This window comes from Crocodylus porosus, unplaced genomic scaffold (genome assembly GCF_001723895.1).
Source record: "Crocodylus porosus isolate Cpor-Errol unplaced genomic scaffold, CroPor_comp1, whole genome shotgun sequence".
Lineage (NCBI taxonomy): Eukaryota > Metazoa > Chordata > Crocodylia > Crocodylidae > Crocodylus > Crocodylus porosus.
Window position 1 is genome coordinate 4,308,221 of NW_017728934.1, and position 20,372 is coordinate 4,328,592.

At 45.9% G+C, this 20,372-nt stretch overlaps 1 protein-coding gene across 7 annotated transcripts in view; it reads left to right on the plus strand.

The window, feature by feature from the left end:
- The window catches only part of PPFIA4 (PTPRF interacting protein alpha 4), a 99,204-nt gene extending 78,832 nt beyond the window's left edge, over window positions 1-20,372 (plus strand). For 2 of the 7 annotated variants that reach the window (XM_019546353.1, XM_019546355.1), the window contains 7 exons: window positions 2,164-2,339; window positions 5,411-5,508; window positions 7,275-7,450; window positions 7,944-8,012; window positions 11,734-11,911; window positions 13,890-13,984; window positions 18,854-20,372. In XM_019546353.1, coding sequence (XP_019401898.1) covers window positions 2,164-2,339; window positions 5,411-5,508; window positions 7,275-7,450; window positions 7,944-8,012; window positions 11,734-11,911; window positions 13,890-13,948 — 756 coding nt within the window. In that variant the 3' untranslated portion in view covers window positions 13,949-13,984; window positions 18,854-20,372. Of the gene's footprint in view, window positions 1-2,163; window positions 2,340-5,410; window positions 5,509-7,274; window positions 7,451-7,943; window positions 8,013-11,733; window positions 11,912-13,889; window positions 13,985-14,329; window positions 14,450-18,853 lie in introns of those variants that run through there. The other 5 variants (XM_019546354.1, XM_019546356.1, XM_019546357.1 and 2 more) reach the window with 3 other exon arrangements.

A 20,372-nucleotide genomic window follows, 5' to 3' on the forward strand; every position in this document is an offset into this window, starting at 1 on the left:
TCCTGCACTGAACTTTGCATAAAGCATGTTCAGATTTGTTATTCTTATTTGGTAGCGCTGTATCCCACTTCACACTGGGTTTAAATAACTGTGAAGGGGAACAGCAGCAGATTATCTAGTGCTTTGACTCTTTATCCAAGATTTATACATGCCTGTATTTCTGTGCTATTTGCAGATCTGTGGTTCAGTGCAGAGAAATACTAAGCACCGTAGAGCATTACAGACAATAGTGAGAGCCGTTGCAGCTGATCCATACTTCGCTGCACACCCAGGACGATATAATGGAAGGAAATTCCTTATGAGAAGAGCTACTTTGTTCTTCTCAGCAAGAGCTCTGCAGGCTGCAGTGGCAGCAGTGTGCTAATTATATTCAGAAGTATTTGTAACAGAATACTTTGGTCCAGACTCTATTCCACCATTTGAGTGTCTCAGTGGATGCGTCTACATGTGCAATTAATGCACCTGAATTTTCTGCACAGAAAATTTAGGGGCATTAAACTGTGCCTCTGCATGCATCTGAATGTGTGCCCATCAGAAGTAAAATTCCTCCCAGTGGGAGATGTTCAGTCTAAGGCTGCTCCTGCCCTGCTCTGCCCCCCTGAAGCAGCCAGGGGGAGCTCCAAGCTCCCCTGGTGCCAGCTCTGGGCTGGCATGGGGCACAGGGGCTGGTTCTGATCTCCATGTGGGTGGGAGCTGTCCTTGCTCTGGGCAGCTGCCTCCGTGCCCCATGGAGACTAGGGCCCATTCCAAACTCCACATGGCTGGCAGAGCTGTCCTGGCTTCTGGGCAGCCAGGGCAGCTTTCCCAGCCACATGGAGATTGGGACAGGCACTGAGCACCCATAGCTCTCCCCACCCCTTGTGGCCCCTTGCTGCCTACACTGACTGGGAGCAGTTAGTTTAATGTGCTGATTTCTAATAGCTATAGGTACTAAAAAATGGATCATTAGACTAATCTACTCTGCAGTAATTGCTGTGCACATGTAGCTGGTGTGCTTTACTGCACATTAGATTAGTCTCATGTACAGTAAAGCGTTTCTTGTAGATGCATCCAGTGTGATCTTATTCCATCCTGATCAAGTCTCTGGAAAATTAGTTAAGGCAGGGAAGGCCTCCTTCTGATCATTGCTTTTTTCTGAGGCTGTCATAAAATTATGATGATGGAGTGTTCCAAAAGTCAGTGTGTAGACCTGTTTTTAGGGACTCAAGCAAGATAGAAAGGATTACACTAGGAGCATTTTTTTGCCCTGGTTGAAATTTTCAGTTATATAAGACTTTTCATCTAAGTGTTTGAAAATGTTCTGCAGGCACCAGTTCAAGATAGGAGTGTGAGAAAAATTTAAGCTTTCAAAACAGTTTTCCTCTTCAAAAAAAGAATCAAAGATTGAAATCTCAAAATTTTTCAAAAACTAAAAGTCACTCAAACGTCTACATTTGGTTGATTGTTTTGTTTTGATGTTGACCTTTTTTCCTTTACATTTTTCTGTTGTAACCTTCTAAATGAAAAGTCACTTCATTGCAAAACAATTGGAAATTTTTCATTTTGAAAATGTCAAAAACAGAACGTTTCAGCAATTTCTGTTTCCAGGGGTTTTTTTTAAATTGAGAAATTTATTGAAGATAAATCTTTCTGGGAATCATTACTACTTTGATGAATCAGCCTTTTCCAATTTCCAGGTACTCAGTGGAGTGTTCTGTTCCCATCTACTTTTGTCTGAGCCACTTAGGTTGGTAAACCATTGCTTATCACAGTGTTAGCTTACATACTACAGGCTTGTGCTTTAAGTTCCAGAAACTCCAAGTTTGCACCTTTGTTCAAATATTTCCCCAAGTATATGCAGTGTTATAATAATAGTAATATGTAACTTTTATACAGTGGGACTCATCTGTACTTCACTAATCTGCAATTATCTGTACTCAGATAAAGAAGCACTGACACAAGTAATTTACTTTTCAGAGTAATAACACTGTTGCATAAGTATTTTCAAAAGCAAAGTTCCTGGTAAGACAGATTCAGCTGAAAGTCAGCCGACTTCTTCTATATGTAAGAGATGAGAAAAACCTTGTACCAATATGTATCAAAATGCCATCACTGGATGTCCTGGAAGATTGTCTGCAGCACTGCTGAGTACCAGCATCCATGCTTGTCTCTTTACTTTCACAGACACTAGCCTATGGGGACATGAACCATGAATGGATTGGGAATGAATGGCTGCCAAGTCTGGGTCTCCCTCAGTATCGCAGCTACTTCATGGAGTGTCTTGTTGATGCTCGAATGCTGGATCATCTGACCAAGAAAGATCTCAGAGTGCATCTAAAGATGGTTGACAGCTTCCATCGGTGAGCTGCCCTTCCTGCTACACCCTTTCCTGAGCAAGAAGGAAGAAGAGGGCCTGTTGCAACCATGAGAGTGAATGAAAGCTATAGGTCTTTGAGTATCAAGGGTTCCCAGCTGGGATTTTCCCCAGACTTTAGCTAAGCACCTCAGCTGGTGAAGCTGAGCATCCTTAGACATCAGCTTTGAAGAAAAGATTTTGCTGGCTGTGGAACAAAGTGGATGGTCCAGGATAATTTACAAAATTCTTCCTCATCAAATTGCAGTCAATGCAACTGAACCAGTAGTGTAACTAAGGGGGTGACAAGGGCAGCCCCTTGGGCACTGCCTTTGTTGCGGGGGGTGAGGAGGAGGAGTGCAAAAATAGCTGGTACCGCAGAGAGGGCTCATCGCAGCTCTGTAATCATCTGTCACTGCCCCAGCATAGAGCTGACCAGCTTTGCCTCTGAACTAAACGACTGGGGTGGGGGTGCTTTAGTTGACATGTAGTTCAAAATATTTGTCCCAAATCATAACAGGTCTTCCTTACTCATTTGTTTTCACCCTCTATAGTCTGTCAGGTACAGCAGTGACAGAACCAGTCCCTGCATAAGCCACCTAATTTTTTTTACCTTGCTGCATGTTTATATGGATAAGAAGGCTGGTGTCATAATCAGTATTGTTCGTGTGTCAGCCATTGCTTGGCAATTCCTGATAGACAGATCAAAGTTTAGCTAGATTTTGCCATGGAGGTGGTAAGAAGGTTACTTCCTGAGATGTCTGGGCCTTGAGAATAGGTTTTGTGTGTGATAGTAAGTTGTTTCTAATGCGGCCCAGTGCCCTGGCACTGGGTGAGGGTCACTCTCCAGGAGGCTGCTCGTCTTGACGGAAATCCGAAGACTGGGGGAATTCCTGCCGAAAGTGGGTACAGCCTGTTTGGAGCGGCTGGAGTCCCAGTTTCAGAAAAGCAACTGCTTCCAAGGAAGCAGCTGCTGGCATCCATCCATCTCATCTAGCAGGCCACCATTTCAGGCTGGTTTCGCTTTCCCCTCAATTCTGGAACTTACCCAGGTGCTCTTTTCAAGGGGAAGTTTCTGCACTTCTGATGAATGCGTGTTCCAGGGATTTTCCCCCTGGAGGTTGCTATTGTTCCTTTAGGTAGGGATCTTCCACACCAATTCCATGAGGCAGAGAGGAGCTCTGAATATTTTAGGTCTTTGCATATGTGTTGAACTTCCCTCCTCTCTTAGTCAGAACCTTTACAGAAATCTCTGTAAAGGATCTTGCTGGGATCCTTTGACCTTTGCTGACTTCCTGCCCCCTGGGCAGGGGGCTGGACATGATGATCTTATGAGGTCCCTTCCTGCCCTAATGTCTATGAAATCTATGAGTCGGGCAGCCGTCTGTAACTGGGGCTTGGATCTGTCTGATCCATATGTAATTTAGATCTGTAGCTTGCAAGCTGCGGGGGCTATGTGACCTCCTGCTAGACTACAAAGGCAGTGGGGTCCCCAACCTCTAGCTTTTGGGAAGCGATCACCCTGCTCCTATCTGATCACTCAAGGCCTCTCATTCTCACTGGCCAGTTCCTGATGTCCTTCCTGGCTTAACAGTCAAACAGGGTAGGCCAGTGGGTTAATGGCCAGCATATGCTAAGGAATGTGGCCTGTTTGCTTTACAAGGTCACCAGTGGAATAAAGTGTCTGTTCAGAGCAGGGAAGGCTGTGTTCTCCTGCAGCTGTTCTTTCAATTCAGGAGGCCGGGAATTCTCCCTGAGGGAAGCAGGGGAATTTGCAGCCTCTCAACACACAGCAGCTTCCCACATCCATCCTTTTCCATAGCCTCCCTGGCTTTGTGATCCACATATCGCTCTTTCTCTGGATCTGTAGCTTCTGGACCTTTCTGGGGTTTTCCTTGCCAACCACAAGCCCCAAGAATGTCACTAGTTACAGTCATGGGCAGGGCATGTTGCTGGGGAGTGGAGAAGAGCACCAGGTCCAAAGACATGCCTTCCTCCCACCTGAGCATAAATGGCTGCTTGGGGGTTGTGACCTGCACATGGACCATCTGGCAGAAGCTTAACTGCTAGTGTGTGGGTGAGATGGAGGGAATCACCCCCACAACACACATGTCCTGCATAGGGGGCTTTTGCAGGGCAGTCATGCACCCCGTGGAGTGGACAGGGAACATGTGTTTGCACAGTAGACCATGATGCAAACTTTACATGTGGATGGAGAGACTGTATAGCACTCTGTGAAGGTGCGTCTCAGCTGGCAGCTCCTGGATGTGCTGGGAGTTCCTGGTTGAATTTTTACTCTTAAAGTTCAAATTCTGCCTCGGGATCCTTCCAGGGCAGGGGTGGTCAGCCCCTGGCCTGCAGGCCAAATCTGGCCTCCAGTGCCATGTCATTTGCCCTGTGGAGCTGTCTGTGGGTCCCTAGGGAGTCCTGTGCGTGGGGCCTGATCCCACTGCATAGGACCAGGCAGAAGCAGTGCAGGTCCCCTGGAGCCCAATCCTCGTGCGTGGGACTGGGTGGAGGCAGTACAGGGCCCTGGAGCCCAGTCCTGGTGTGCGGGGTCCAGTCTGGCCCACAGAGCAGCCCCTTATCTGGGCCTGGCACAGGTATCAGGAGAAATCTCAAAACTCTGGGGTATTTCTGGAAGCTGCACTACAGCAAGCAGCCACGAAGCTCCATTCCATAGAGGAAGTCTGAGCAATGAGAGGAATGCAGGTTGGTGAGTCTGGAGCCAAGCTCTTTCATACAGATACTACAGAACAGGTGGTGGTGAGATGCCCACTGTAGATGATTGTGGGAGTTATTACAGGGATGTATGGGACAGATGTTTGCAGGGAAGCCCTAGTGTTCATCCTCCAGAGAGCAAAGGACTCTTGCAATGAGCTTCTGAAGGGCTGGACTCGGTTCTGATGTTTTTGGCCTTTTCTATGCTGGGTCAAGAATATATCCCTTGGGGTTTTTTTGGTAATAAGATTCAAACTTATTATCCTGGAGCATCCCACAGCTGGTTTGTGAACCCAGGTGAGAAATAAACTCCTGGTGTTGCTTTCCAAGGATTAATCAATGTGTTCTGTTCTCTAGTACTAGCCTACAGTACGGCATCATGTGCCTGAAGAGGTTAAACTACGACCGCAAGGACCTTGAACGGAGGCGAGAGGATAGCCAACATGAAATCAAAGGTCAGTCACAAGTTAAAAGATCTTTCTGGTGTCTGATGGAAAACAACACCAGGCGCAATCTGCCTAATGTGCTCATTTTCCTATTTTCCTTCCCTCAGTTTCAAATACAGAGGTTGCCATGGAAAAGTCAACATTCCCCCACTAATGTCAGACAATTATAAAATGTTGTACAAGGGCTATTCTGCAATAGCTCACTATGTGGACTTTCTTATCCCACATTAAGAGAGTCTTTGGGTGTGTCTATACATCACCCTACATTGCTGTAGCAACGCAGTATGTCACTGTAGCATGTTGCTATGGCAATGTGGAGTGATGTGGGTCTACACGTGACTGGCAGCTACTTCACCATAGTGGCGCACTCGCCTGTTGTAGCTTACTGCTATGGCGAAGTAGCAGTGAAAACTAACCGTACACTGCGTGCACGGCACAGTACAGGTAGTTATTGCACCATGCTTTAGTACTTCCAAAAGTATTGCACCACGCTTTAGTACTTCCAGAAGGAAGTACTACAGCACAACACAGTAACAGCATCACCGTAGGGTGATGTGTAGATGCACCCTTTGTGCTGTTCAGCTTAGTCCACTTTGCACAAAAAAAATCTTTGTATGGAAAAGGGTGTCTACATGAGGAGTTAGTACAAAAGAGCTATTACCTTGAAATTTATTCCTTATTTCACAATAGTTTAGCTGTGTATACAAGCCATAAATAGAGAGGAAATTGGCATCTCTATGGAAGCTCTCTGCAAATGGAGACTACTCCCTACTGAACCTTTACTTACAAGTAGATTGGTTTTTAACTGGTTCTTCCTCCTCCTCTGAGGTCCTGATTCTGTTTTGTAAGAGCATGAGCTGTGCATGTACCTTGAATTGTTCAGGTAGAAGATAAGTGGCAAGACCAAAGGAGGCCAGAAGGTCTATTGAGGTTATGTTACCAGCATGACAAGTTAAGTAGACTGTTGCAAACAAAGGATTCAGTCCTGCCCTAACTAAAATCAATGGTAGTTTTGGATTCCTTGACTTTAGTAGGGTGGGGTTATCAGGGTTTACCCTGAGAGCTTGGCTTCTGAAGTAGAGCTGTTCCTAAGCAGATTGGGGGTTCCAGCTCCCCAGTTAGATGCACCTTTGTAAGAAGCTGGCAGTTCCTCATTTTGGCCAGCCTCTTCTCCTTAATCCAGTGCTAAAGGCACCAATGCTGTTCTTCATTCCAGCTTTCATCTTGCTCCCTTCATAGACTATCTACCATCACTGCCAGAGACTTGAGGCTAGAATAGTTATATAGGTCACTGTAGATCATGAGAAGAAAATGTCAAATGTTAATATTAGAAAGAGAGAAACTGGGCTTGTCACTCTGTATCTGCCAACAGTCTCCCCATCAGCTTGTGATGTGAGAACCCAAATGCATAGAGCGGCCTGGTCGTTTCCTCTATCAGATGTGCCTGTAAAAGGAAAAAGTGTAGTTGAATATGCGAGGTGCCAGCTCATGCAACAGTGATGAAAATATGTTTGCTACTACTGCTGGTCAAAGGGGAGAAGGGAAAGTGCCCCCGAGGCCAGTCCTAGCAATAGCCCTTAATTTGGTCCTAAAAGACAAGTAATTAAATAAACTGTGAGAAGTTATTATATAGGCAACACACTCTGCTCTGTCATGATATCATCCCACCATGGGCCTGTCCATATTCAGGGATTAGCAGAGCTCACAAGGAACTTGAAAACCAATGTAAACCAAGGTTTCATGTGTGCTGAATGTATGACCCCATTGTCTTCCAGATGTATTGGTCTGGACCAATGACCAGGTCATTCATTGGATTCAGTCCATCGGGCTTAGGGAGTATGCTAATAACCTCATCGAGAGTGGAGTACATGGAGCACTCCTAGCTTTGGATGAAAATTTTGACCATAATAGTCTGGCACTTGTATTACAAATACCCACTCAGAACACCCAGGTAAGGGGAACATTTCCACTGAGGGCTTTCAGGGAGATTATTGCATATTACCAGTCTGTCTGTCTCTATCTTGTCCTCAATTTAAATATATCTAAAGCATTCACTATATTGGCGTTTAAGTGCTGTTGCTCAATCCCTGGGATTTCAGAGAACTTGAAGAGGGATTTATCCAAGAAATGTTGATTTGAAGATGCAATTGCACTTACTTGACTCTGCCTTTTCTGCTGATGATGGAGAACTTGACTTTAGCTTCTGCCTCTGTCCGTATTGTTCACATAATTTCAAGATTCTTTGCAGTGTAGCAAAATATTTTTAGCCTGCTTCAACTGCATGTGTTGCATGGTAGCATTTTAGCTGTCAAAGAGACTTGCGCTTTCCTCCCAGTGGTAGCACTAGAAGTAAGACACTTCTGTCTCTCTTAGTGCAGTATAATTTTGTGTTAAATCCATCCTCCTTTATAGGTGGTTACTGTTACTCACAATATTATTTTTAGGCTCGACAGGTGTTGGAGAGAGAATTCAACAATCTGCTTGCCTTGGGCACCGGTAGAAGGCTAGATGATGTGAGTACAAAGTACTGTTCTGTGCCTGAATCATTATGGGTATTGGACAAGATTTTATTACATGAGAGATAAAGCAAAACAATGTTTGGACAGGCGGAGGGGGTATGCAGCAGGGCTAGCCTCACAATAATTGATCTTGTCACCTACAGGAAAGAACTACACTGCTCAGAAGTGCTTGCCCTGCTTTAACAGTCTTGGATAAAATCCATAGGAATGATAGATATACTGAGCCTTGGGGATTCAGGATTGCAACCAGTACCTTTAGGCAAGAGGAAAAAGAGAACACTTTCTAGCATTTCATTATTTCTTTGGGAGCAAAAACCTGTGTCAGCAGCACTCTTGCTTTGCTTTTTCACTTAATTAAAGGGAAGGGTCTCACCACACAGTAAGTTTACAGATAGTGATACCAGCTCCCTGGGGAGGTGATGGGAACAATATCTCTTGAATAATTTATCACTATACTAGAAAAGCCCTGAGGAACATGCTGCTGAGGATAATCATGCATTAGGGAATACAGTAGATGGAATCTAATGCATCTTTTCTATCTTCATTTTCTGTGGGCTGATTTCTACAAGGTGCCATGTGGTTTGCATTGACTCTGCTAATTCCCCCCTGATTGCAGAGAATTAATACAGTCTTTAAGGGAAACACAGGCTGGGCACACAGTCCATCTAAAGCTGATACAAGATGGAATGTTTTGGGTGGGGAGGGTTGAGAAGCCCGCTAGGAAAGGGCTTGGGCCTGCTGTGTTTGACACCGTAGCAGAGCTGTAACTTGAATGGGTTTTCAGGGTGAGTTTACTCCCTCGCTTTACTCCTTCTTCACTTGTAACTTTGTCAGTGTCACAGTTAATGTTCTGTGATGTGTGTATTATTGTATCAATAAATTCAAAACCTGTGTTAAAAGAATGTGCAGGGTTCCTAAATAGCCTACACCAGGCATTGTTTCTGAAGATCTCTAATGCACAGGACTCAGACTGACCATAGTGTATTCCTATTTGTTGAGGGGTAGCAAAGAACACCATGCTGGGGATTTTGTTTCCATTGCTTGCCTGTAGCTGACAGTGGTGATTGCTGTGCTCAAGCACAACTAACCAGTGCTCCAGCCCACACTCTGCACTCTTGGGTCAGAGCTCATAATGTCAAACCATTGAAGCAGGTAGCAGGTGACAGGTGACTGCCGGCCTTGGAGCATATCAGATGCTACCTCCACTCTGTTACTTGTTCTGTAAGGTTGGATTTAGGATAAGGCCAATAATACTAAGCATTTGCTCGGTGTGTTAGATGTTCAGAGGACAGTTCTGCGGATAGGCTTGGGCCCTCCGTACAAGGTGACCTCATGGATTATCATTGTCATGAATTATACGTATAGCATTAGCTCCCAAGAGCCCCGGCCACGGATCGGAGACTCATTTCACTAGGTATTATACAAACATCAAACAAAAAGATGATCCTTGCCTGAAGACAAGGATCAGCGTTTCATACACCTTCACAGTGCTTCATAGGGGCAGCTGTACATATGTACATGCCCTTTGAAATGTTTGAAAAGTGGCAGAAGCATCTCAAAATAGTGCTGCTTGAACCAAGGTACTATTTTGAACTCTTGCCCAGACTAGGTAACTTGGTTATGAGACAGAAGTAAAGGGAATGGCGGACAGGCCTGACTAGATAGACCCTCTCATTCATGACATATATAGAATAGCATCAGCCTGAAGCCACTGGCCTGCACTAGACAAATTTTTAGTGTGTCAGGTGTGCCATAATGTGAGAGCAAATCAAGAGTGTCTTTGAATTAATTCCACAAGTAAATGGGCACATCTACATCTGCATTTGATCCGGGATCAGTTTACTCATAAGTAAAGTACTTGCGAGTAAATGCTCTCAGGCAGACATCTCTACACATGCAGGGAAGTGGGAGCAGATTTGTTGCTAATGGCAGCAAACTGCTTCCTGGGGCCCTGCAATGGGTCCTTGCCACCAACAGTGGGAGTTGTAGGCAAGCTGGACAGTTGTCTCCTGGCCAGGGCTGGAACTTACACTCTGCCCCGGGTGCTGCTTGCTGCCAGGTTGGAGACAATGTCACCTTGCCCCCGGAGTAGGGAGCTCTTGGCTCCCCGATCAGGGACAGGGGAGTTGGAAAGAGCTGCAGGGGAGGGGCAGGTCCCAGCCCCCTGCTCTGATGCTCTGGTAGGTTAGGTAGTTTGATGCTAGCTGCTCCTCCAGCAGATCAGGGCAGAGAGCTAGGACCTAAACCATCCCTGCAGCTCTTTCTAAGCCCCATGCCTCAATCATCTGATCAGAGCACAGGGCTGAAACCTGCCCATGACCAGAACAGTTCCCAGCCTGCGCCCCGCACATGGAGCTGAGGAGGAAACAGGCTTCCCAACCCCCTGCCAGCAGGGAGCTCCTAGCACCAGCTCCACACCGTGGGGCCGACCATGAACGGTGCGTGCCCCCGGTGGCTGGGGGGGCACGGCTGTGCTGGGAGGAGCGCGGCAGTGGCGGGAGCCCGGCGGCAGTGAGCGGGGAGCTCCCCCAGACACTGCCAACGCTGGCAGCTGCAGGGGGATGGCAAGCGCCGACCACAGGTCGGCAACTACCCGCAGGCACTGCCGGCAGTGGCAGCCAGGGACGATCAGGGACACATTCTCTCTACTTGGTAAGGAATGATGTCTGCCTCAGAAGTCTCTGTCTGTGGTGCATCATGGGAGATACAGTCCACAGGAGAACCCAGACCAAAGATAAGAATGGGGATACTAGGCAACAGAACTATGAAACTACAAGTCTCATGAGACGTTCTGGTAGCATACCCAAATTAGTTTTGGTGGCTGCCACTAATGGCCGCACACATTCTGTTTTGAGTTGGGGCTTTTCAACACACAAAAATTGCCCAGAGATTCCAGATTAGTACATTCTAGTGCAGCATGATTTTATTGCATAATTAGCACTCCGACATGAAAGTGTAAGTTCAGCCAAACCCAATTAATACTACTCTTATTCTGAATGGGAGTGTCCATGCAGGACTTTAATCCAGCTGAATTGATCAAATTTAAATTCACACCTTTAGTTATTCTGGATTCATTTCCACATGTGGACGAGCCTTTGTTTAAACAGGAATTGTGGCTTTGCCACTTTGGTGTGGAATATAACACCACCCATCCACTTTGTCACTATTGGGAATGGCAGAGATGCTGGTTTAGCTCCCAGAGGGGGGCGGGCAGGAGTGCACTGGGTAAAAGTGATGGGAAAGGGTCTGTAGTGCCAGAGGGTATGAAGGGCTCCTAGAGAGGTTGTAAAAAGAGAGGAGGGTGCTGCTGATGCGATAGCAGAGTTCGCTCCTGACCTTCATCTCCAAGCCACCACTTCCTATTCCCTGTGTGCTGCACTAGAATGTGGACATGGGGAGCGCCCATCTCTGTGATACAGAGGTGTCAGGGTCCCACCACCCAACTTCTCAGACATGTCTGAGCTTTCTCAGTCCATGCTGCAGATATATCTGAGACCTGTTCCCTGTATCACAAACGTATCTGCTGCAGGTGTACCTAAGCCTCACCACCCACCTATGATGCCAGAGTACCTGAGCCTCCCACCTGTCTGCTGCAGGCATGTCTGAGCCCTACTACTGTGTTGCTGGAATGTGCTAGTCATTGGACTGGGTCTACATCTCCAGTGATGCATGACAAGTCAGGCTGCACACGGCATAACCAGCCATTCCCTTTCAGGGTGACGACAAGGACTTCCGGCGAACTCCATCCTGGAGAAAGCGTTTCCGCCCTCGTGACGTTCACAGTATCAACATGCTCAGTGGGTCAGCTGAGACGTTGCCCGCTGGATTCCGAGTAACCAGCTTGGTGCCACTGCCACCTCCTCCTGTCCCACCGAAGAAAATGCCGCCGGAAGGTAAGGCCTGTAGCGCACTGTGGAATCATTTGCAGGGCAGACATTCTGCATCCTGACATCTCACCCGTTACAACACCTACAATTTGGGTAGCATCCTCTCAGTGTGCCACTTGCAGGTGCACTGCTCAGGCACTCCTTCTCTGTGTGGGATGAAGGGTGGTCTGCACAGTCTAGACCAAGTTATTTTCAAATGGTTTCAGAGTCCACCTGCAGGGGACATTTGCTCTGTACCTAACAGTCTGTTCCTCAAATCTCTTCTTGATCTGGGCCACCATTCTCTGATTTCCTCAGAGGCAGGCAAAGCAGGACAGATTTCCTTTGCTCTAGTTTTTGAGAAGCTCACAAGATCAAACTCAATAGAGACCCTTTGTTCTACTGGCCAAGGAAAGAGAATTTCAAAGAGAAAGGGAGGAGGCTGACCTGCACCTTTGTGGGGTGGGAAGCAAGGGAAGTATCACCTGCTTGGAAGTATCTCACCACCTCGTAGTAGGTGCCGAGAAGCCCTGTGTATCCTACATCAGCACAAAAAGCTAAATGGCCAGGACAGGAACTGCAGTGTAGGCCAGGAGGGATAGTGCTAGAGATTATCCAGTATGAAAGCCGTGCTCCAAATCATAGAAACATGGAGAAGGGAGCTGGTCTAAGGAGATTTGTCCTAAGGTCCAAACATACGTTTTGTCTGCTTTAAAAGGGAAGGGGTTGGGTGCTGCTTTGGAGTATGCAGCATTGTTTCATCTGCATGATACTATAGCAATACCAGTGAACTAAATTGCCCTAACCTGAATCTGGATGAAGCAGGGCTAAAGCTGGAGTAGTTTTGCTTCATAGTCAAAAGTAACAGCTTCATTGTAACAGTTTGAATCAGCCTGGCATTTTGCATTTCTCCTAATCACTAAAGCAAAGTGCACGGGCAGCATTGGAAACTAGGGCTCCTTCCCTAAGTCACAAAGGCAAGCACTGTCTTTCTTGTTCTCCTTCCAGTTCCATGAATCTTTCCTTCTTGTCTATCCAGGGGTCTGCCTTCAGTAGGAGGATGTTCTCAACCCTGCCTAGCCTGGGCATTGATCTGTAACATGAGAAATCAGGGTTCAGACCTGCTCAGGAAGAAGTGTAACCTAGATGGATGCTTTAACCACTAGAGCAGGGTCAGGCAGTCACTGGTTGTGATTTTTGCTTAGGTGCAGTTGGGCAGCATTTTGCACCTTCCTGGTGGAAGTGAATTGGGACTGAGAACAAATGGGGTTGCCGCTCTGGGACTGTATCATCTCACTTCCAAGCATGGACTGTAATCACAGCAGGGTAAAAATGTAGACCTGTAAGAAATGTGGACATCTTGAGCTCAATTCAGGCCTTTTCACTGGGCAAAGGGGAACATTTCGTGAGTTAGATGCCAGAAACCTGCATAAGTGACCTCAGACATCTTAGTAGTAAAGCAGAATTTTATATTTATACAGGAAAAAAAACCCTGAATCTGAGACTTTTTGTTAATCCTCGAGCTGGTGCTTTCATAAAAGCCCCAAGTACTGTGAGACTCAGTCATGCGAACTGGCAACATTGGGATACACACTACTGGATGTTTAACGTCTAGGAGTATGAAGAAACTTTTCTAGGGAGGAGTGCTAAACTGTTTCAGCAAATTGGGGCAGACTGTGTCAGGACCTACACCAGCCTGTACAAATCGACAGGAAATTTGAGATGATTTAGCATGCATCTTTTAATCTTCTTGGGTGAAGCTAAATTTGTGTAACTCACATCTTTGTATGACAATTATGCCTGGACCCTGTTTAACAGCACCAGATGCTAATTGTGTGTTGACTAAAATAGTGCAATTTTTCAAACCCAAACCACTAAATCCTGTAACAACAGTCCAGACAGAGCCATCTCGATCAGCAGCTGAATACTAATTCCAAGCTAGATGTGGGCACCACAGTGTCTCTAATTGCTTGCTCTGCTGTGTTTTGCTCTGACTCACTTGCAGTTGGTTCATCTGGGTCGCAAAGATTGGAGACCTCCACAGTTCGAACATACTCCTGCTGAGGGTCAGTCTCTAGTGGGAATCCGCCCAGTCCTTGGGTAAGTTTCAGAAAGATCTGTTATCTCAAATAAATATATGTGATGGGGAAAATGAGGTCCAGAGTTCAGACAGGGGCAAGATCAAATTCAGAGCCCAGTTAGTCGGTATGTGTCATAGGTTACATACAGTTTTTGTAACCACGTGTTACAGTCAACACAGGTTTCATCCTCTGAGGACTGGGTCAGAGGAGGGGAGTTCTGTGGGGGTTGATGAAGCACACTGGTAGTACCCAACTATTTACCCAAGACTCATCCCCCCTCCATCTTTCTGTCTCACTATTTTATATTTTGCTAGTTACATGGCTATCCAATCATATACCCCTACATCATATCAATTCTGCTTAGTTACAGGGCTAGCCAGTCATACAGCAACATAACCAGGCTCTGTTCCTGCATTCGTAGAATCAGACAGAAATAGGGCTGAAGGGACCTCGGGAGGTCATCTACACCAGCCCCCTGCTCAAGGTAGGAGCATCCTGTCTAAACTGTCTAAACAAATATTTGTCCAGCCTGCAGGTAAAAGCTTTCAGTGATGAGATTACACAACCTTTCTAGATGATCTCTTCCAGCATTTGACCACCCTCATAGTTAAAAGCTCTTCTGCATATCTAACCTATGTCTTCTTTGTTCCAATTTAATCCCTTTACTTCTTGCTCTGTCCCTGTGGAGAGAGGACAGTTGATTGACATCCTCTTTATATTGTATTTGAAAACTTATCAAATGCTACCTCAGTCCTCAGTATTCCTTTCTGTAGTTTAAATAATCCCAGTTTTTCAAGGCATTCTAGACCTCATTTCACTTTGTTGCTGCCTTATAGACTCTCACTAATGAGTTCATGTTTTTCTTGAAGTGCATTGCCTAAAACTAGATGCAGTATAGCTAGGGAACTTACCACTTCAGGCAAGACCTTTCCAGGGCCAAACAGAATGGAAGAATAATTTTCCATGACTCATCGATGACTTTTTAATTACTTTTCAGTAATCTATTAGCTTTTTTTATGACAGTATTACAATGGGGGCTCATGTGTAGCTTCTGATCCTTTTCTTCAGTACTGTCATTCCCTGGCCAGTCATTCCCCATTTTGTGTTTTGTGCATTTGATTGTTCCATCCAAAATGCACTATGTTGCACTTGTCCTCACTGAATTTCATCTCAGGCATTTTTTGAGTATTTTTGCAATTTATTCAAGTCATTTTTTAATCTTAATTCTGTCCTTCAAATTGTCTCCTACCCTTCCCAGACTGGAGTCATTGGCAAATTGCAATTCCATCCTACAAGTCATTTCTGAAAGTCTTAAACAGTACCAGCCAGACCCAGAATAGATCCCTTAGGAACTGCACTTGATACCTCCTCCCAGTTACACACTGAGCCATGGATGACTACTCTTTAAACACAATTATCCAACCAGTTATGAACACACCTTATAATATTTGTACATTGACTATGTATTTCCTTAACTTGCCTATGAGAATGTTATGGGAGATGGTGTGAAAAACCTTGCTGAAGTCAAGGTATATTACATTCACTTCTTTCCCCCATCCACAAAGCCCATCACATGGCCATAAAAGAAAATCAGGTTAAGTATGATTTGCTTTTGACAAGTCCATATTAGCTGTTTTAGATCACCTTGTTATTCTTTATGGGTAAAATTCTAGTTCTCTTTGTGCATCTAAATGGCAGCTTTCCAGCTGTGGAAGTGGAAATTTTGGTGCTTATGCACAGGAAACAATTCTGTTCCCCTGCAGTGTGGACACATCAGCATGGACAGTAGCCTGTGTATGGGTTGGGTGCATCCATAGCTCTATAAGCACACACAGAAACCTATGACTTGGTCTTTCTCTTGCTTCTAATATACTTAAGAGTACCCTTTTGTTGTTTTTTATGCTCCCTGTTAGCTGTATCACAGTTTGTGTCTTTGCCTTTCTGATCTGTCTGTATTATACTCTTATACTTCATAGTCAGGTTTCCACTTCCTGTGAGATTCCTTCATAAGTTTCAAGTCATTGAAGGGTTTGCTGTTTAGCCAACCCAGTCTTTTGCTATTCTTCCTTTCCTTCCTTCACACTAGTACCACATGTTCTTGTACTTCTTTAAAATACAACCAACTCTCCTGGACTCCTTTTTCACTTAGACTTAAGCTTTTTCACCAGTTTCTTTGAGTTTGTTGAAGTCTGGTTTTGTGAAGTCCAGCATTGTTATTCGGCTGTTCTCCTTTCTTTTGCATCAAAACTGTTGTGTCTGAAACAACTACAAAGTGAGGTGAACTACTAAACAACACAATTTTGAATAGGATTGTAAGCAAAAAGTTTGACAGCGCATCACTGTAGGCAGGCATAGAGCCTATATGCAGACAGACAAAACCACCACCAGATTATCTGATAACATGTGCCTTTGGGTGACCTGACAACAGATCAAGGTAAAGTGGCTGAACTTTCAATAATCTACAGCAGGGTCTTGTAGATAGACTTAAGGAAAACATATAACCCAATGCAGCGTTCCACAGCTGGATTCCCCTAATATTATTCCTCTGCCTCCATTTTCACAGAACCAGCTCTTGCTTATTTTTCAAAGCTGATGAGAACTTTAGTATCTTGGCAGGGTTTTTTAGTTTCCTTAGTTTCTTAAAGCATCTAGTTTGCTTAGTTTCTTTGTTGCTTTTTATAAGCTGCCCTGAGCCTTTGCTGAAATAAAAACCAAGTTAAATTAATCAATCAATTAATAAATAAATAAATAACAAAGGGTTGCCTTTGGTAGTTCAGAAGCAAATGACTTCTCCTTTCCTTATTCAAGGAGTCCAGTTATGGATCAGGCCCCATACAAATAAATAATCCAAGCCCATCCCTGTCCCTGAATGCCCATAGCCTGGTATTTGGACAGCATGCCAAAGGAGTAACATGACAACAGGGGGATGCAGTAACTGTAGAGATGGTTGCATTCATGCCAGCTGCCATGGTTATAATGGGATGCTGCTTTCTCAGCATTTCATTCTAACTAAGCATTCTCATCCTCTCCCTTCCACCCCCCTCCCATGGAGAGGCACAATGTCAGAGGCAGCCCAGAAATACGAGCAGAGAGGATCCACAGTCAGAGCAGGGAAGGTGTTAAATAATCTGCTGTGACAAATCATTTGTGGGTGTAAATCAGCTCCACTGAAGTCCATGTTCCGGGTCTGGGGGAGCAGTCAGAAGAGGCTCCATCCTGTCCTTATCTCCAGGAGTATTTTACATCTAGAAACTGGCATCACAGAGCATGTGTTTTAGTGGGGGATCCAGAGCACATTGCTTTTCCTCCCTGCACAGGTTATTGATATCCACCCCCTCAGAGCAGTCAGTATTTCTCATATCCATATCATGCTTAGCTGTGCAAGGTACTAACCTTTACTAATGAATGTGTAACACTTCCCTGTGAGCCTGAATAAAGAGGGGCACTGCAATGGGAAACAGGAGGAGCACAGCGGGGTGCCGAATAGGGAGTGAGGGCAGATGGGGTCAGTGTTTCTGACATGAGCCCATGGAGGGCAGAGAGCTGCCCATGTGTTATTCAGACTGAGCCTGAGATGATGATGCTCACTGTGGAGCACTGAGTGCTGCCATGATGCAGAAGGCTGTGGAGAGCAGCTCAGAGGCCTGAACCTGGCCCAGCACTAGGCCTAGCTCAGCTTAATGGGCCTCCTTGCCATGTCTGCCTCCAGAGTAGCTGTAACCAGCCCTAGTAGATCACACCCCATTCCCATTTGTTCCCTAGCTTCTGTTTCCCTAGGAAATGGGGCCAGGCCACAGTCCTGCTGGGTTGTCCTTGTGCTAACTCAGCAGTTACGACAGTGGGGAGAAAGGAGATGCTGTCTAGAGGTGAAAGGGGCTGGTTCAGTTACCTTTGCTTTCCATTTTGAGCATATAAATCTTTGCTGTGTTCCTGGGGAGATATCAAAGGCGGTCTCCAGTGGCTCTTGGACTGTATTGCGCTAGAGAGAGGCTGTTAGGCTCCTGACTGTCCCTGTCCTATTGCTTTATTATCTAATACGGGTAGCTCTGCCTGATGGAAACACTAGCCCTAAAAGAAGCTTCTGTAGCTTTCCCAGCTGGGAGATAAGCAGGCATCTTGCTAATGTTGATCACTCCGTATTTCTATTGAAGTAGAACTTGCAAGCCCCAGTGAAGTCTAGGGTCTTGCTGAACAGATGCTTTTGGAGATACTGTCCCTGATAAGACTAGTCATCTGGTTTTGCTCAAGTCATTGCCCTGGTCTCTGTCCTTGAGCTGTCTCTACCTCTAGAAGTGTGAGAGCTTCACTGGAATGTAGGGAGAATGGTCTGTGGGTTTGGGCATTAGCTTCAGATGCAGAGAACCAGAGATAACTTTGTTTTCTGCCACGGACTCCCTGTGAGACCTTAAGCAAGGTCCTTAGCCTCCCAAGGTGTGTCTGCACAATGTCCCCAGCGTTCCCAGGAAGATTGTCTCTCTAGCATATCCTGTCCGTGCAGTCCTGCTTACATGAGCCAACTCCAGATATGAGGCAGTAAAGCAAGTGTGGGGGTGTCCCCTACTGCCTTCAGACCTCTTGGAGACAGATAATGAGCTCAGTGGCAGTGGCTTCACTGCTTCATTTCCATGTATGACTTATGTGAGCAGGTGCAGCTGGGCAGTGCATACGTGAGAGTGCAGCTCACTGGATCCCAGCAGCATGGGGGATCTAGCTCGGGAGGATGTATGAGAATGCAGACAGGAAAGAGAAGTACTTCAGAAAAGCCACTGGGGTTTCTGACTCCTGCCTGGGTCACATCTGTTACAAGTTGCCAGATGAAGATGAGCATAAGTAGCTGCAGCTCAGGGTAATATTTGTCATGCTAACAGGGCTCTTCTGTGTTTTGCAGCACATTCCCACTACCTGTATGGCCACATGCTGGCTGCCTTCCAGGACTAGCCTAGGGTACAGGCCGTGCCTGTTCCTGAGCTCCAAAGAACAGACACTACAATCCAACCACTTAAGGCCACATGGACCGGAAAGGACATTCTCTCCCTTCTGCTTGTACACAGCCCCCCAATCTCCTGTTTGATCCTCATAGGTACCAGTAATGTCTGTGGCTTTTCTGTCATTCTTTTTCCTCACCTGGGTTGTAGCATATACTTTTCTGAGAGAGGACACGGATTTCTCTCTGCTGCAGGTGTGTTCAGTAGACAGTACTGTGTTTCTGTCTGAGGTTTGTGATGGCCTGTCTAAACGTGAGAGATGGAGGCACCTTGAATCTGGCCTGCAATATTTGTAAACCTCTTTTCTGTGTATATTTCATTTTGCCAATATTTCTGAGGGCAGCTGAGCCGACTTGTTCTTGCCACGGGCACCTGGGAGCCAAGAGAAGACTTCTGCCAAGAGAATGAGAGATCAGGAATTCAGAACATCGCACTTCTGAATTCTTCCTCCTCTACAATACACAAGCCAGCGTGCTGTGCCCTCAGGCAAGGACCTTCTGCTGAGACAGGCTGCAGTGCCGCAGGGGGGAAAGGGGCTTCTAAACCAGGCTGCTGTGTTACCCTTAGGAGTGGGAAGCGTCTGTGTCAATCCAAGGCTGGAGACTGCCCAATGGCACTGGTTTTGTAGTGGGGTTTATGCCATAGAGAACAAAAGACTATGATAGGGTTGGAAGCTGGGAAGCATCACTGCTGATGCAGGGGAGAGGGCTGCTCCTTCTAAAGTGGCACATTAGGCCAGTCCACACAGCATTTCCGGGTACCATTTGTGCACAGTTGTGTGCATGTAAGAGCCAAACTGATGCTGAAAGCGCCCTGAGAATTTCAGGCACCCAAGCAGAGCTGCACTGGGCTGTGTGGGGAAAGGCTGGCACCATCCCCCACACCTCCCTATCCCACCCACAAATGGACCAACAGAACTGCATGTGACACATATTAGAAGTACCATAGATGATGCTCCCACCTCTCATGGGTGCATAGGGAGTTCCTGCACCTCTGCCCTCTAATGCGTAGGAACTGCCCATGCCTCCCTCCTTGAGATTCCAGATAGCAGTCAATTCAGGAGGCTCTTGACTCTCTCCATTTCTTCCTTGTAGGGTAGGATCTATTTGTCTCCTCATGCCACTTTTGCCTTGTGTGGCCCCTGTTTCTGATGTGGTATTTATTGATGGCTGGAATGACCCATACTTATAATGTGCTGTTTGGAAGTGCAATATCAGAGGGACTGTACAGTTGCAATGTCTTTTTGGTGTATTATTGCCTAATACAGTATTAAATATTTTTTTAATTTGAAGAGTAAGTGACCCCTTTATATCAATGCCCTATTTCTTTTGTCATATTATTGGTACTGCATGGATTCCAAACCCTGAAACTGGGTCAGGAAAGGATATATGTGTGTTCCAATAAACAGGATTTTAAAGCAGT